Source organism: Athene cunicularia (genome assembly GCF_003259725.1).
Source record: "Athene cunicularia isolate RWA chromosome 2 unlocalized genomic scaffold, athCun1 chr2_part2, whole genome shotgun sequence".
NCBI lineage: Eukaryota > Metazoa > Chordata > Aves > Strigiformes > Strigidae > Athene > Athene cunicularia.
The window spans coordinates 1987400-2005318 of NW_020799096.1; the positions used below are offsets into that span (position 1 = coordinate 1987400).

A 17919-nucleotide genomic window follows, 5' to 3' on the forward strand; every position below is an offset into this window, starting at 1 on the left:
CGCGTTTTCGGCCGAAAACGTGCACGTTTGCACTTCCCCGCCAGAGAGAAGCTGAGCCGAGTTAATTTCTCTCTTTTTCACATCTCATGCTCCCTAAAAAGGAAGCTGAACTCTGATAAAGATTAGTCAGGGAGTTAAACATGCAGCAATAAACAGCTACGTAGTCTGCTGTATGAGATTGTCTTTTTAGCCTGCATACATGGTTCCAGTCCCTGTTCTAGTGTTATTTAAAATATGACATACAAGAACAACACGAGTCTTGTGAGACTAATTTATTTATTTAATTGGTACAGAGCAGACTAAAGTATGCAGTCAAAAAATACAGATTAAAATAACTGAAGTATTTTACATCTCCTGCGACACTCAGTTTAAAACACTTTTCTCATTAGTACTATCAGTTCATTCTTTTATGAAAGAATATCTTCAAGAGGTAAGGATGGCAAACTGAGGCTTATAATAAGAAATACAGTGAACTTCCAGTGCAATGCCATGATCATCTGTCCTTTGCGCCATCAGTTGTGGTGGGTTGACCCTGGCCAGCTGGCGAACACCCACCCAGCTGCTCTCTCACTCCCCCTCCTCAACAGGACAAGGGGAGAAAATAAGATTGAGAAGCCCATGGAGTGAGATAAAGATGGGGAGATCACATACCAGTTACAGCCCCAACAAAAATAGACTCGACTCGGGGAAAATTAATTTATTGCCAGTTAAGATAGATTTAGATAGTGAGAAACAAAGACAATCATTACAGTAACACCCTTCCTCCTCCCTCTCCCAAGTACAGCTTCAATTCCTCACTCACAATTCTACCTCACACTCCTCCGCAGCTCCCTCAGGAGATACCCCCCGGCTCCAGGGGGGCTCCCCACAGCCCGCAGCTCTCTCAGGAGATACCCCCCGGCTCCAGGGGGGCTCCCCACAGCCCCAGCTCCCTCAGGACATACCCACCCCCCGGCTCCAGGGGGGCTCTCCAGGGCAATCTCGGGGGTGCTGCTGGAGCCCCTCCCGCCTCCTCCCGCCCTCTCTGCTCTCCCCTTGGGTTTCGCAGAGCTGTTTCTCCCTCTTTCCCCTCAGCCCTCGGTGCCGGGCAGCGTTTTGCCCTTTCTCAGCTGCGCTCCCCCCGAGGCGCACCCGTGGCTGGGGGGCCGGGCAGGGCCCTGCGGTGGGGCCGCTGGAGCCGGGCGCAGCCCCCTTCTCTCCTCCCCTCCCCGAGGCCGCCGAGCCAGCAGACCCCCACCGGCGTCTCGGCACTTGCACCAGGTGAAGTTTTCTGTGTATGTTTATATCTAATTCTGTTTAAACTGGCTAGAAAGTTTTGTCTCTTTGGTGAAGGATCTCAACATCAACAAAAAAAACAAAAAAAACCCCAATCAAACAACCCCCCCCCTCAAAAAAAAAAAAAAAAAAAAAAAAAAAAAAAAAAAAAAACCAAAAAAAACCACCAAACACCACAACTCTCAACGCAGGAACAGCACTGGCCCGCAAAGTTACTGCTGTGAAAGCTTTACGAGAGAGAAATTTGCCATGTAAATACATCAGACGCCACTGCAAATTCAATCCAGGAGCAGGGGAAAGCCGGTGATGTTTTGGATAACCCGTGGGAGGTGGGCATGTGTGGAAGAACCCCCTGTCGGTGTGACATCTTTGCTCTAGTCGCAGTTCGTTCAGGTGCAGAAGCTTATATTTTGATATAATACAAGTGGTGGCGTAAGGTGGGTTGACACTTTGGTGCCTAATGCCCTGTTGTTTCTTGGTTTCTGCAATATCCCCTTTACCAGAGTGCTTTAGAGATACCTCCCTCGGTGACAAGTAGCTCATGCTATACCATTTTTGTCCCTCGTGATTTAATAGCTAAGTTTTAATTTTGTCCAGAAGTCTCTAATCATCGTTACTCAGTTCAAGGCAATACTGAATACCTCAACTGAAAAATGAAAGACATTTTTTAACGTTAGGTCATCTCAAGCTAGAAAATTGGCATTTTGAGTATGTTCTGATAAACTTCAGTTGTAGTAAAATGCTGTAACAATTTTGGTTTGGAACTATAAGAAGGGATATCTTCTTTTTCTTTCTGAGTTTATTATCCGTAGAAATTAATTTTATCTGGTTTGCAATTACGTGTTTTTCTGTTTCATCTTTGTTTGTCAAATATAATGAAAATTAAGAGAGAGCTTACAAAGAAAGAAAACTTTTTGCATGTTTAGTATATTAGGTCTTTCATCTATTTTTACAGTAGCTGAACAAGCTCTGGTAGAAACATTTCTTACTGACTGTCCTCATTTAGGCCCAGCCAGCACCAGGCCACTCACTCACTCCTCCCCCTCCCCACAGCGGTATGGGGAGGGGAATCAGAAGAAAAAAAAAAAAAAGTGAAATCTCATGGGTTGAGATAATATAACAACACAAGAAGAGAAGAAAACGATAACAACAACAATACTAATAAAGCGAATATATAAAGGGATTGATGCACAGTGCAATTGCTCACCACTCAGTACCCCACATCAGTTCCCCCAGTTAGATCCTGAGCATGGCATCCAATGTCCCCTTGGCTGGTTCTGATACAGGGAAATGATCACCTGCTTTGCAACTTAGTTATTTATAGCAACTTACAGCAATTTATAATGATTTCTTAATAATCCTGCTTGCCCAGATTGTTCTGTGGAAACTTACCAAAGACTACTGTGTTCATCAAAACAAAGCTGTCTTCTGTGGAAACTTACCAAGAACTACAATGTTCAGCAAAAATAAAAAAACATGTCCTTGGAAAGCAGATGTGTTCTAAGAAGTTGAGTCTTTGTAGAATATAGATAGGCATATATGGACACTAGAAATTAGTATGCTAGTGCTTTTAGATAAGATAAAAGGAGTAAACCAGCTGGAACCAACCTTATTGTACAAGAAATTGGCTAAAAGAATCTGGGCATGCTCCAAGGAAAAGTACAAGGTGAAGGAGACTACGAGCCTTCCTCCCAAAGAGTCCCGAAGACAACCACCAGTAGGCAATGGGCAGGTGAAAAAATAACATAAACTGCTGACACCAGCCTTTTGAACTAACCCAGCCTTACTTCTGCATATGTATGTTTGTATTATGTAATCCAATTAACATATATATCTACACTCTACAAGTTTCTGGTAAAATGTGCTATTGGTGTGCCAGCTTTGTGGAGAAATACCCATGTACCCTGGTGCTGGAATAAACATACCTACTTTGTAACTCAGTCTCTGAGTTGTACCTGCCCTGGCTGTGCCCCCTCCCAGCTTCTTGTGAAAATTAACCCCATCCTAGCTGACCTCAGGACACTGATACATTTTTTTTAAGAGGCTTCAGTTACTTTTATTCACCTAAGGTATAACACTACATGTTATTTCAGGACTTGATCTTGTATATTAAACAAATGTTAATTAAATGTGTAGGTGTATTTGCCATGAATAGTATTGCTTGTTCGTAGAAGATAAAATGCTTTTGAGTATTTCAGAAGTTCATTTTCCTTTATACTTCTACTGATATTGTACATCCCACTTAATTTTAGAAATAACTTACTGCATTGTGTTGTGGTTTATTTTGGCAAATGACATTTTGGTAAGGTGACATAGCGCATTTATCTAGGTGGAGAAAACACCACTCCTAAGACGTGCTGTAATTTAGAATTTGCTTTTATTAGAGTGTTTTCTCCTTACATGCTGGCTCAACATAACCTGCCTGCACAATAATGACCAGAACAAACACTCTTTTGCAGTTCTTCAATGGTAATTTAACATGCCAGGCAAACTGGGGTCCTGCCAGCTGCTGGAAACAACATAAGAAGTATATAAATACTGTGTTTTTTTAAAAGTGAATGAATGAACAGATCCATCTGCTTCACTGCTGTCAGCACTGGGAGGACGGTGATCACCTAAGATCACAGTTTTTGTCAGACATTTGCTGTTTTTGCAGTGCCTCTATGTTAATGTCTTCGTCTTCTGTGACTAGCCCCACACCCCAATAACAGGATTAGCTGTAAATTCACATTCCACATGAGCCTTTCCCCCTCCTATTTTTTCTTTCCCTTTTCTTGGAAGTATCTAGCTTTTGATAAAGGCAACTATCATAAGCATAATGTGCCCTTTGGGCTTGTTACTATAGTTAAATGGATTCATCAATATCTTTTCCTTCTGAACTTGATACTAGAAACAATTGAAAGATAATCCTTATTAATAAAATGTTAAATATGGCCTCTTAATGGGAAAGGTGAGTGATAATGTGTAGTTAGATACAATTATATCTGACAGCATGACATTTTGGTACTTCCAAGACTTGTATTTATTATATAATGTTATTTTTTTGGTAATGGTTACTTTAATATCAATGCCTTGTTATCACACTAAAATGATTTAATTTCTGCAGTAGCCTTCATTAAAGTTTATATAATGAGCCTGGAAGACACACAAAACAATAAATATTGGATGAAGTAAAATGTTCCAATGTTTTTTGTTCTTCATAGGCTCTGGTCTCAATGATGGGCAGTGGCATGAAGTCCGATTCCTAGCAAAGGAAAATTTTGCTGTCCTCACCATTGATGGCGATGAAGCTTCAGCTGTTCGAACAAACAGCCCTCTACAGGTTAAGACTGGAGACAAGTATTTATTTGGAGGTAAAAAAATATCAAAACAAGTATCTGCTTAAAGTGATGTTGTCTCTTTATCTACATAATAGGTGAAATGGAGCTCAGGATGTAACTAATTCATGTAGATCTTAATATAGCTAAAATGGCTAGGTGCTGCTTATCAAAAAGTAAAATACTAGCTTTATTTCATTTTTAAGAATGTTTTTACACCTCTTCATCCTTGCAAAAAGAAACGCTAAAAAGTTCTGTACAACAGTCAGTCTAACTTGGAATGATTTCTCAGGTCATCTCTGAACATTTCAGAGACTATTCTCTGAAAGGGGAACCTTCCATTAGCAGTTTAATTAAATGGCCTGAGAAGAGAGATAAAACTATCTTTTGAAGTTTGGAATCCTGAAGACAAAAACCCAGCACTGTTCAGGACTGGTCTTAAGCTTTCACTAATTTCTTTAACGGCTGTTATGATTGTGGGTAATTAAGAAGGTCTCATAAATTGAAGCCTTAGATTGTTCAGTATTTCTATTGACAGTTCATATACTAAAAAGAGGTTTTGCAAATTGTAGCCTGAATGTTTATTCCTCTTGCTCTTCTATGTTAGCATTTATGAAAATCAAAAAAGCCCATCAGAACTCTTGGATTTTTTAAAATACATATTTAAATTTCTATAATAAAAAGGTTATTTCGCATGCCAAAAATATTTTTGATATGCTATCTCATAGGGGAAGGTTGTTAAGGGTTTTTTTAACTCAGACATATTACTTTTTCTACTGCTAGCCAGGTTTTTTAAAAAACATCCAATTCAGGAATGATCTGCAATCTTTTTTCAAGCAGAATTCTCAGCAAATTCAAATGCTTAGATGAAAAAAGAGTTGTAAGTTGTACTTTTGAAGTGTCCCACACATGTGGAGTTTCATATGTAAGCTTCAGGCAGAGAACACAGATTTTAAAAGTAGAATTTATCAGTGTTGAAAACTGTTTTTTTTTTTTTTTTTCAAACTTAAATGATGCATATCTAATCAAAATAAAATATAAATGTGATACTATAAATAATCATAATATTAGCCAAGTGATAGAAAAGTTAGTGGCATATGAAGTACCCTAGGTATAAGGGAAAAAATCCTTTCAAGGTTATTCTCATTTCATTATTACCAAATTCAAGTTGGTCTGTCACAACAGGTAAGCTTCCTGTTGCTGCAACATACATCTTTTCCAATATTCTTAATTCAGCTAAATATCCTGAATAGGTTGGGGGTATTTTAGCATATTTCTTCAAATAAGAGTTCTAGCATAGCAAATTGCCACATGCTAAAGCCTGAAAATTGTTTTGTTGTCAAAACATAGTACCTTCAATTTGTCAGAATAGTCTGAGACATTAAGTTATTAAGCACACATAGGAGAAAATGAAAAGAAATGCCATATATCGTCTGTTAAATTCTGTTGATTTTGATAGGTAAAATCCCCAGACCATTAATACATTTTTTGAGAGAGATTGATTTTTTTTTAAATGCCTTTTACCTCTGACTCTTTGGTTATGAGGGATAGATTTTCTTGTTTCTCCAGGTAGTTTTTATACCCTTTCTCGGTCAAAATATGTGTTGGTTTGTTATCATTTCAGGCCGATTCTGAAATCTGCTTGGTTTATAATTGTTAACCTCTAATTTATAATTCCACCATCCTTCCATAAAAATGAAGTGCACATGTAGATATTTTTAGGGTAATATGAAAGTCAATCATGAATTCCCTGAAGCGTTATTCCCACAGCTGTTCACCCAAATACATGGTCCCATTGCATAAAATACAGGGGGTTTGGTTTTCCTTATTATTTTATGTAATCTGAAAGGTCTTCTAAAGGTGTATCAAAAGAATAGCGGTGTCTTAATCTTCAGGTCCAATTTTATTTCAAAATAAGTCTACATTTGCAACACTGTACTTTTGCATTTCAACTATCTCAGCTGTGAATCTGAGGAAGCTTTATTTCTGACTTGGATCTGAGGAACGGATTTATTTTAATATGCTCACACATGGATATTGCTATATGTATGTTACTTTGTGATATATATGTTAATTAAAGATTACTTGCAACTTAAAGCCAGTATTTTGGATACATATTAGAAACGTAATTTTTATATTCACAATCTGCATTTTATGAGGCACAGGTATTTTTGTTCTATTCCCTCCACATATATGTGTTCTTCATTATTTTTCTTAGAAGTACTCCAATTTATGGCTCTTAATAAGCAATACTTGGAAGAAAAGGATGTAGAGGTGAGAACAGTGAAGAACTTCAAACATTTGCACCACCTGGTAATTGTCATCAAAAAAGATTTTTTCATTAGTTTCATTAGATGTAAATTCAGATAAAGTGTCAAATAAGTTTTTTCTGCAAATATGCATAATTGATTAGGAAAGGGACTACTGCCTCTTGAATTTGGAGGATAGTATGTTTCATTTTTGCAAACTGCTAGATGTCTAGCAGAAAGAATTATCAGTTTTTTTGGTGATGATAAATTTACAGTGTGAAGAAGAATCTGGTAGATTTCTTTGCTAGGGATAAGAATACAATAGCTAAAAGTTGTAGTATTTGACTATTAATTTGACTTTGTATTATTAAAATTTAAATGTATATCAGAGATGGAGAAGTTAAATTATCAGTTTTAAAGAGACCCATGTTATGAGAGTAATCCTATCCCACTTCTATGTTTCTTGATCTTACAAAACACTGAGAAAGCTCAGTCCATTAAATTTGTTTGGAGAGCTTGTACAGCATTTCTAGAAGGCTCTGAACAATCTTCTGATTTAAGTTTTCCCATTTCATCTTTGAAAGAGATACCACATGTATGCAAATGCTTTTTTCTGCAAACTTTCCCTTTCCCTGATTTCACAATAAGTGTGTCTCTCTATGTTCTGCTCTCTTGGTGTCAATATAGCAAACATATTCTATAGGCAATGGTGTTGTCTTTGATGAAGAAAAGATGTAAAGGTTGTATTTCAGCACTGCAGTACAATATTTTCTCAAAAATATATTGGAGAATTTAAAGAGAAAAGTAATTATAGTAAAACGGGTACTGCCTCAAAGTAGTAAGGTAGACACTTTTCTTTGAAAATAGCTACAGCTTTTACTGTAAGAGAAATACCACATATTTGAATGTGAATTTTGGAGATCAATGTCTATTTTTCATAAAAGTTATCATTTTCATATACTGTTGTCATAACTTTGCACTGGTGATATCCCATATTAGTTTTATAATAAAATAGACAATCTGTCAAAATTGGGAATGGATTAAAGATTGAGTGGGAAAGGAGAACATTACTATGCCAAACATAATGATAAAACATTCCAGACAAATCAGAAATATTAAACTGACTTTTACACGGATAGGTTTGCAGTGATATCTCAAAAAGTTCTTAATATTACTTACAGTATTAAAATAAAAAAATTGAATCAACAGTAAAGTTTTACTCTTAAGCCGGTATTCTTTATTAGCAGCGCTGGGGTCACCCAGGGGATTCTCCACCATAAGGGCTCCCAAGAAGTAGCGAGGGACATCAGTTTACATACACAAATGTCATACATATTCATTAGATTACCTGGAAAGGGGTGTCTTATGATAATAAGTTCCCAGAATTTATTTACCTAGTCCAAGCATGCCTAGTGAAAATAGAGTGAAGGTCTTTGGTGGTCGAGGGGGAAGTAAGTGGTCTTCTTCACAGTTTGCTAGTTGACCTTCTTTCCAAGAGCATGTGCTGTGAAGTAAAGTCCAGGTGCCTTCTTCCTAAGTCAGCAAAATCATCCTCCCTAGATAGAATCTGTGTCCTTTTGTTCAAGTCCCCCTTATCTTAGATTCCCATTTTAGGAGTTGCCCAAGTGTCCATTGAAGGCATTGTCTGCTGTCAGTGATTTACGTAGTGAGGGTTTTACTCTTGTCTAAGCAGACAAAGAGGCCTAGAGAAACAGTTAAAGAGTCCTTGGGAAACAAATGAAGCAAAACACAAGCAAAGCTTTCATGCATCACAGTTTAGTCTTAATTAATGTATGTCAGAAATTAATTTGTTTGAGCCCTTTCAGTATTCTGATTAGAACTTGATTATAACAGTCCAGTGTAACTATATAAATAACAGGGAGAAGACAGAGACGTCGGACGGTTGTGCTCTAATTCCTAGCATTAGAGATTTTGGCCCAGGCGGGAACAAACCTGTGAGTCAGAGTGCTCCCTCCCTCGGTGCATGCACATGGGTACAGTAAGGGTCAGTTGAACACGGTGTAGACACTGAAGGCGTTAACAAGAGAACAGCTCGTTTGGACACCGAGTGGTACACTGGGCCTGTACAGTCAGCCTCTCTGTCTAGTAACAGCCTCCCGCTACCAATTTGAGACAGTTGGCCTTTTAGAGAAGCCAGACCTGACACCCTCTCAGTTTCCCTCTAACTAGTTCTAAATGTGTTCTGGTTATTCCTTAGTTAATTCATTCATTTGAATAGAAATGCTTGGTATTGGCCACCAAACCCAGAGTTTTACAACATGTACAGCAATATTTGAATAAATGAGATGTAGAAATCAGACACTTCTGTGACTTCCGTCCATAGCACTAACTTTTCTAGTTTTGAAAAACTGTATGTAAATCATAAATCATGAGGACTCTTTATTTCTCTGTCAGAGAATAAATCATGTTCAGTACTGTTGCAGTATTATTTCTTTTTCTTCCTTTGTGCCTCGCCTGTACTGTTTCCCAGCACTACTAAGATCCTCTCAAGGGACAGACAGCAATGATGTTTTATTTAAGCCTAAGAGTTAGGCGAAGCTGTAGATCAGGCGTTCCTGTAGATTGTGTGAACTTGTGCTGCTGTATGTAGGAGGGTGGGTGCTAATTGCCTATTACCATTCTATATAACTATTCTTATCTCCCACCGGTTTTATTTCCTTCTTCTTCTTGTCTTGAATTTGGCTTTTTGGAAAGAAGTGAACTTCTTTTCCCTACTAAGCTCTAGAGAATGATGTTTCTTTGTTGTTTCCAATTATCTGCATAAAACAAGAAAGGAGGACAGAGAATCACAGAGTGAAAATGAGTCCATTAACCTCATTTGCACTGTTGGAGATAAAGGGGTTTTGTGAGGAATCTTAAGCTTGCACGAAACTACCTCGTAGCTACCTAGTACCCAGAGGAAATACTTGATTAGAGATGTAATTTTGACTTGTTTCTGGTTTACAGCATTTCTTTTAAATATTTTCTACTTTCCCTCTCCTTTTCACTGGCTTAAGTATAGGAGATAAATTTAGTATGGGTGATGAATCTTCATTGAGAACAAAGGTATGCAGTTTTTTTTTTTTTTTTTTTTTTTTTTTTTTCTGACAAGCAAAGATGAATGGCCTATGCAGTAAATTTCCTCTGGGACACCAGTCTATGGCATATAGAAAGTCCTTCCTTTCTGTACAACTGTACAAACATACTCTGTATGGAGTCTTGCTCCTGGAGTAGAATTCATTTGTTTCTGAAAGTTGTGTTGGTCTGAAATCCCATAGAATTAGAGGTGGTGAAAGGAGGGAGAAGGAGGGAAGTCAAGTGAAAGAGAGAAAAAATACCTTCCTCTGTCTCACATGTTCTGTGCTCTTCTGTGTAGGAATCTTCCCTTCTGAAAACCTGTCATCTATAACCAAAGTCTCTGAGTGGTGTGCTTACATTTTTTATCAAGTTATCCATCGTTATCATTGCATCGATTGGTCATTAACAGCTGGTGTAGTCATGGTCAGACTTCCCAGGTAGTATCACCAGGATTTCAAAAGTACTCAGACGATCATAATCACAAGTATTATCAGATAGAAAGGGGGCAGGGGACTTTTTTGTAGATAAAATTCAAATGTGTTCAGCAAAACCAGAGTGGAGTTGTTAGATTTTATGTGACAAACAAACAGGATCCAACCAATGGCAACTCAGGTTTTGTGTTATCTGTTAAAGGAAATTAAAGCCCCTGCTGACATCATTCTCTCAAGCCTGCAGCTTCTCACATTTCAGTAAGGAAACAATGACATTGGGTTGTATTTATATTTCTGCAGGTTAATCAGATTTTTAATGTCAGGGCTTCAGTTTTGGTGGCCACTTCTTTCTTTTGCATGTATGACCACAAGACTGGATGGTCAAATTTGTATTTCTTCTCTTGATCATAGCCCTGCTATAAGCTCAAATACAAATCCATCTGGAGAACACAAAGCAAATCTAAAATAACTCAGAGTATAATGTGATTTTGTGTATCTTCAGCATTTATCTTCAGGAATCCTCCCAGGTCAGTCCTACAAAATAATGATAAACACAAGAAATTGAAATTTAAAAAGTGGAATGAACTGGGGTTTTTTATTCACCCTTATGCTTTGCATTGTTAAATCCAGAATGTTTGTAAGTCAGCAGATGAGCAAAGAATATATAAACCTGAGCAAAGCAAGGAAGTGGTGATGTAGTAAGTAAAAAATAAAATAAAAGGGGGGGGTGGGGGGGTGAGCAGGCAATTATAAGCACCTAAGCCCCTCTCTGCTACTTAATACATGATTTAAAAGCTTTATTATCTCATCTGCTCTCTTCCACTATGAACAATGAAACACAGCTGAATTCACACTTTTATACAACTGACAGAACTGAACGGAGTCGATCAACATTACCCATTAACTCTTTTTATGTTTTTTTCATGATGTTTAAAATTTTGTTTATTTCATTCAGATAATTTGAATGTTAGACAAATGAGAGCAGGTAGAATAATGGTGACATTCTGTAGTTCATTTTAGTAATGTCAGTAATATTGTTAGTGAAGTTATGTCAATCCACCAACATGTTCTATAGAATGGTACAGGCAGAAATACTGGATATAGATTGATCTCCCAAAGAAAAACAGGTGCAGGCAGAAAGCTGATACTTTGTGCAAGCAAATAAAAGATCAAATATATGTTAATGTGGGTTTTGGAATGGATATATGGGAGCATGAGTCTTTCTAGAATAACATCAACTTTTGAACAAAGGCCTGTTAGAGATGAGAAATGTCTGCTCACTGAAAAATGAATGAATGAAGTTCATTCCTTGTTATGCAATACATATCTCTTGCTAAGCTGAAGGTGTTAGCCACAGAGTGTGTATCTAGAAGTTTCTCAAAAAAAATAAACTGAAGAAACTGAATCTCTTTTGCTTTGTTTTCTTGCAAGCACTGAAGCAAATTTCTGTGTGCAGCAGATAAGAGAACAGCAATTTTTTCAATACATTTTCTTTTCTCTTACTGACATTTAAAACAAAGAAAGAACAAAAAATGAGGAAGAACATGTACTGTAGAGACCAAATCTGCATGGATGTGGGAAGGAGTCAACTGACCTAATAGAATTCTGTAGTCTCTAATTTTGTGTGTATATGATTTATTTCCTTTTTCACCAAATACAGCAGTCATATGGTTGCCCCAGCCTCAGTCAGAAGCAAATTGTATCAAGTCTCTGAATATTACAGAAAATTCCATTAAAAATAGAGGAAATTCTCTACACAGTAGACTTGATACTACTCTGTATACGATTCTTGACTCTGAAGGGAAAGGAGAAGGGCTTGTAAAAATCAGTAACACTTCTAAAAGAAAAACTTTTGGAGAAGGAACTGTCTGGTGAAAACCCAGAAGAGAGCTATAGGAGACACACTCAAAAGTGACAATCCTACCTATATTCTATCTGCCCCTCTTGATGATGCTTTAGTAGGTCAAGCTACAAGGTCTTTAGTACCAATAGCTGAAAAAAATGGCCACAGGAGGGGAAAGGCAGGTATTTCAACAAGCAGTGAATGTTAGAAGGGATATTAACCAATACTAATCACTAGACAGTACTGACTGGGGCTGTATGGTTTTAGAACACTGACTGCAGTCGATTGATAGCATTTAGGAATCACAAATATGTCTGTGTGAATGTGCTGAATTGTATTGTGAAAAATAAAACCCATGTGTTTTCCCAGTGTGTGAAAATACATGCTCCCAAGTAGGGGAGAATGCTAATTAATACTTGAATAGCACTTCTACCAAGTTAACCTGTTTTTCAACGGTATCCTAGCTCTGCTTCTAGGTGTATGAATGTGCTTATTGTCCACAACCACAGTTCAATACACCTACAAAAAAAGAAAAAAAGGAAAAAATGGAAAAAAAAAAAGATAAAAGGTAAATTCTGGGTGCCATCAATAGGCTATATTGTTTTCAGAAGATTTTCTTGTTTTGGGGGGTGACTTACTGGTGTTTCTCAGTGGCTTTTCCATAGGTGTTAAAGTATCTGTGATTTTTCTCTTTAAAATAATAGAACCTTGTTGGAAGCAGAAAAGATTGGAAAATTGCAAAGCCCAATATTGCTGAACACCTGGTCCCCAGAGCAGACAAAGGAGGGGTGAAGATCTGGTGATTTGTGTTGCCATGGCACCAGGGAGGAACGCAAAGAGAGGTGGAAGCCACTCGTTCCTGTTCTTCCACTTTGTGGAAGAGATGTTTTGCACAACTGCTCAGAAGTTATACCAAGAAACATTTTGTGCTTCTGCTCCAGGAACAGTGGTTTGACCGCAGTCCCACACGTGTACACGCACACGCTTCACACACTTGGCACTATAGTGGATATATACTGCCCCAAGTTTGTACCAAACTTGGAGAGACGAGAATTTGATACCAAATTGGAGGGATAGATGTGTTTGTTCTTGACATGTCCCCCCACCCTGCCCCCGAAGGGACGCCTTTTAGTAAGATTTGTGACCTCGGCTATGCTGAGTGCTCACCTGGGAAACTGAGCTTGTGATTGCAGTTGGTTTTGTTCGTTGAGCTGCATAGCTATTCTGCAGCTTGGTGCATTTATTGCTGGCCATCTCAAAGAATCTGTAGGTGTTGCAAAAGAATAAACTGCTATTCGTGAACCTGACTGCTGCTTTTGAATGCGAACTGACCTACAGCCCCTGGTGTCAGGCCTATAGTCACAGCAGCAATTAGCTGTGACCTATTAAGAAATAAATTCAGCCACCCCAGCCCCTCTAATCTTTGAAGATGGGCTAGAATGCAAGGGGATTCACCTCTTACTAAATTTATCCCTCACTTAAATACAACAAACCTACATCAGCCTCCCCTTTTCCTCCCACCCCTTCTAAAGGCAGGTTTTCATTGGCATTTCAATGTTTTAAGGATGTAAATGAGCACCTATTAACATCATGCATTGATAGCAGTGGTAGTCAGACAACTACTTGCATGTTTCAGTAAATCTACCTATCTGTATAACTGTAAACATGAATAACTGGAAATCTGGTTTAATGAGTCATAAATACAGAGGAAAAAAATCAGGATATGTACCAGAACTCACCAAAATGCGGTGTTTCTGAAAGTGGAAGATAGAGCAAAAATATAATTACTTAGATAAGAGCCCTGCCTGACTCATATGGTCTGAGCTGAGAATGGTTCTCAGTGCTGATTGTAAATACTGGCTCATGTATGGAACCTGACTGGAGCTCCAATTAAATCTATAATTACTGTCTGCTATTTCTACTATATAAGCAAACTGCAGGTAACCCTTTGTGTCTAGGGCAGGTTGTCAATTAAATCCTTGCATGCCTACCGTCCTAGGTTGTTATTATCACCTTTCACTGAAGACAACAAATCCCATCATATAAAAGTGACAGTTTAACTCTCTAACAGGAACACTTATTAGTGATGCTTTTGTAAATCATGAAGTAGATTTTAAGGGCTTATATCTTTCCAAAGAAAGAACTTTATTGAATCTCAGTCAGTGGTTTGGAGCTGATTTATCTGCATAAATTGGCAAAACTAAACTGTGAAGCTGAAACAGAATGTTTAAAGCCTTGTTTTTATCTTTTCAGCAAAACACTGAACCTACCTGTGTAATACTTTGAAGTGGGACATAAGTCCAGTGTAATGTGCTGATGGCAACTGCCTTATCACCCAGTTAAAGGGCATTAAATTACCTTGTCAGTGTCAGAGTATGTCTAATTTAAGTTTAATTTGGAGTGGACAAGGTTTTAGGAATACAGTATTATATAGTAATACAGTAGTGAGCATTTAATATTGATGATCTCTTTAACCAGCAAACTGCTGGACCATTTGGGGTTATTGAGTCCTGTCAATAGTCCTGAAGACAGTGTCATTCAGCTTATTCACTGGATGGCCACAAACCTTTCTCTTTTTTGGATTTTTTTTCTCAGCAAAGAAGTTTATCTGAGATTGGACAATTAGCATAAATGCTATTTGTAGGCTGTTAAAAAATCCTATGTTTATGAATGAACAGGACAGTTTTGAGGGGTGATGGTCACTGTCAAGGTTATGTTGTAACCTGGAGAAAAGTGAAACTAGAGAAAAGTGAAACTAGGACTGTTGCCATGGCAATAAAACATACTATTAGCCTCTTTGAGTTCATCACCCATGATACCAAGTGCACACATAACTTGAATAGCACTGAGAAGTGATTTTACAGACTTTCTGTTTCTGGACTGAGACCTGCATGTTTATCACTCGATTTTGTCCAGCAAATGCAAGTGAGATTAGACACTGTGACTGGTAATACACAATGACTGAAAATCCTTCAGTAAACAAACTTTTATTTATCAATAAGAACAAGCCAGATAGTGGTGTAGAATAGTAGTGTGTAGGATTGTGTGTTTGTGTGAGAAGATTCTTGCTTTAATCTATAACGACAAAAGCATTCTCTAGATGACACTAAGAATATTTCTTTGTGAATCTGTTTCCAAGTAGATGAGGCCTCAGAAAGAAGCAAGCTGTAATGATGCTTGAAAATGCTTCATCTGCTTCTTGCACTTCATCATTCTTACTGACCAGACTTCCCAAAACACTTTCTATACTTCCTTGTCATTTTTTTAATCATCTTTTTATTCCAACAGATTGATGTTAATTGTTTGAAAACTGATTCTTGTATTTAATTCTGTAATTTGGAAGCTTTCTTGGAGCTTTAGAATAAACCGTTTTTTTAAATTAGTTAGGCCTATGTGGTTTCACTAGCATCATAACCAAACTAAATGGAAATTTGAAAAGAGACATCCAGATCCCATGTTCCCATTATTTTCATTCATAGGAACAGGTTGCTCAAAGTCTGACTCTCTTGCCTTTTTTTTTTTTTTTTCAAACTCTCTCATTTATACTTTGTCTTTGCAATTCATGTTCTCCATAGACTTGATAAGAGCTTTTTCTTGTCGTATTTTGCTTGATTGCATTTTCAGTATTGTCTTTTATTAAGAGCTTAGCTAAAGAAGAGGAGACATGAGTGGGAGGGAAGGTTTACCACCTTTTATTATTTGAATGTTTTAAAGATCATGGTATGAGTAAATAGTGCTCATGCTGTTAGTGACTCACAGTTATTCTGCAGATACATGATGAAAAAGCTTGAGAAAGCACAAAGAGATGGAATGCTACATTATCTTGATGCATGTTGAAGAAAGGTCACTGAGGAATTATACAATTGGAATAATAAATAAATCTTAAATCTTTTTGAGAATAGTAGGGCTCTTTTTGTCAGTTATATATTCCTATTTAATTTTTAAACAGATTTTATTATATTCATGATCTCAACAAAAGTCAAATAAGACAGGTATTTATAAATGCAGTGAGTGATCTTTTCAGAAATCTTACAAGTATTAGCAACAAGATTGCAATCATATCTCATGGTAGTGACCAGAAATATAAAAATATCATGGCATCATATCCACCTATCATTTGGTAAGTGGAATTCTCTTTAGGGTTGATGGCTGCATTTTGCTGTGTAAAAGTAGTGGTTCATATTTCTGCTTTTGAAATGTGCCATAAACCACTGGGATGGGTCTGCAAAATGGCACAGCCATGTGTGCATACATGCACACACATTAAAAATTAGTTCAACGGAACTAGTTTAATTTTGCAAAGAAACCTAAGCCCTTTCTTCTAGAGCTTCGACGTTTTGATGTTCAAACGAAGATAAACTTCATAGCTGGTGCACTCTACCTGTAGAAACAATTCCTGAATATCATACAGGCATATGAAATTTGAAAGTTTTTGTTGCTGTCTCTGTTCCATGCTTGGACCTGTAATGAGCAGGTACTTGCGTTAGAACTAGATAATACCCTTTGCAAGGTCCTTTTAGCTTTCCATTGAAGCATTTCAGAGTTATGTTCAGGCACTGTAGCTGACGCCTGTCAGCAAAAAAAATATTGACTTGGTTTACATAGATTTTATAATTAATATTCTGACATCTGAAATGACCTTGTAAATTAAAATTGATAAAGAGAGATTTTTTAAAAATCATATTTGATTAGGAAAGTAGAAAAGTACTGCAAGCAAAGATCTCCATGGTAATTTTGCAGTAAAATTTTCATTAATTGTGTTGAAGAAATTTCCCATGATTTTAATGTCTTTTGAAAGTGTTGTATACATTATAATATTGCTATTAGAAACGTACTTGCACTCACTCTGGACTCCACCATATTCTTTACACAGATGTATTTAAGAAAGACTTTAACTAGTAAATACATTCTTACTACATCATTACAGCTAGGCAACTATCCTAGTCTTTATATTTTACCTTTTACATTTGTTTCCCTAATCAAGAACAAAAGTGTAAGGACTCCGTTTGGCTTTCAGTGCTAACCCAGATTTTACTGTGCTGAAAAAATCCCTAATCTTTTCAATGGGGTGATACTAGCATTCAGGGTGATCTTAATGAAATTTATTTCTATCCAATATCTTCTTAAAGTTTGGAGTGTCACAGACAGAACATTTTTCCTGAACCGTCATTTTTAATAAACTGCTCTGAAACTAGTCTCATTTACACAGCTCACTCCATTTTCTGCTTTGCTACTTTCAGAAAATGCAAGGGCAAGAAGAACCTGATTATTAGCAGTTTCAGAAACACCCTTAGAGTTTACTGCTCTGCAGATCACAATGACTGTGACTCACGTTTCTAATTTTATTGATCAGCAGTTTCATTAACTTTCAACATCTCAGAAGCTTGAACCCTATATGTAAGATGTCTTTGCTTAGTGAATAAATAGCAGTATTTTCCCTGTTTCATAAGCCCAAGATTATTTCAGAAATACTTTGCTTTTAGTGAAAGTAAAAGAGTAATTAAAAAAGAAATCACAAAGTGCATGTAAAATTAATTAGAATGTAGATTGTTATATGTGCAGGGTTTACAATGAAAATATATATTGAATAAAAAATCACTAGTACAAATGTATAAAACGTTTTTAAAAAAAAAAAAAAATACACGAGTGTATCCCATTCCCTTTTTCTGCTTCATATTGTCAGGCTCACCACTTAAAAAGCTGAGGTGAATGCTTTAATCTGCCTG

General features: G+C 37.1%; 1 protein-coding gene across 2 annotated transcripts in view; it reads left to right on the forward strand.

The window, feature by feature from the left end:
* CNTNAP2 (contactin associated protein like 2) overlaps positions 1–17919 on the forward strand; it is a 1177736-nt gene that overhangs the window by 651080 nt on the left and 508737 nt on the right. For both annotated transcript variants that reach the window (XM_026844012.1, XM_026844013.1), the window contains exon 9: positions 4479–4628. In XM_026844012.1, the coding sequence (XP_026699813.1) occupies positions 4479–4628 (150 nt within the window). The remainder of the gene's footprint in view (positions 1–4478; positions 4629–17919) is intronic.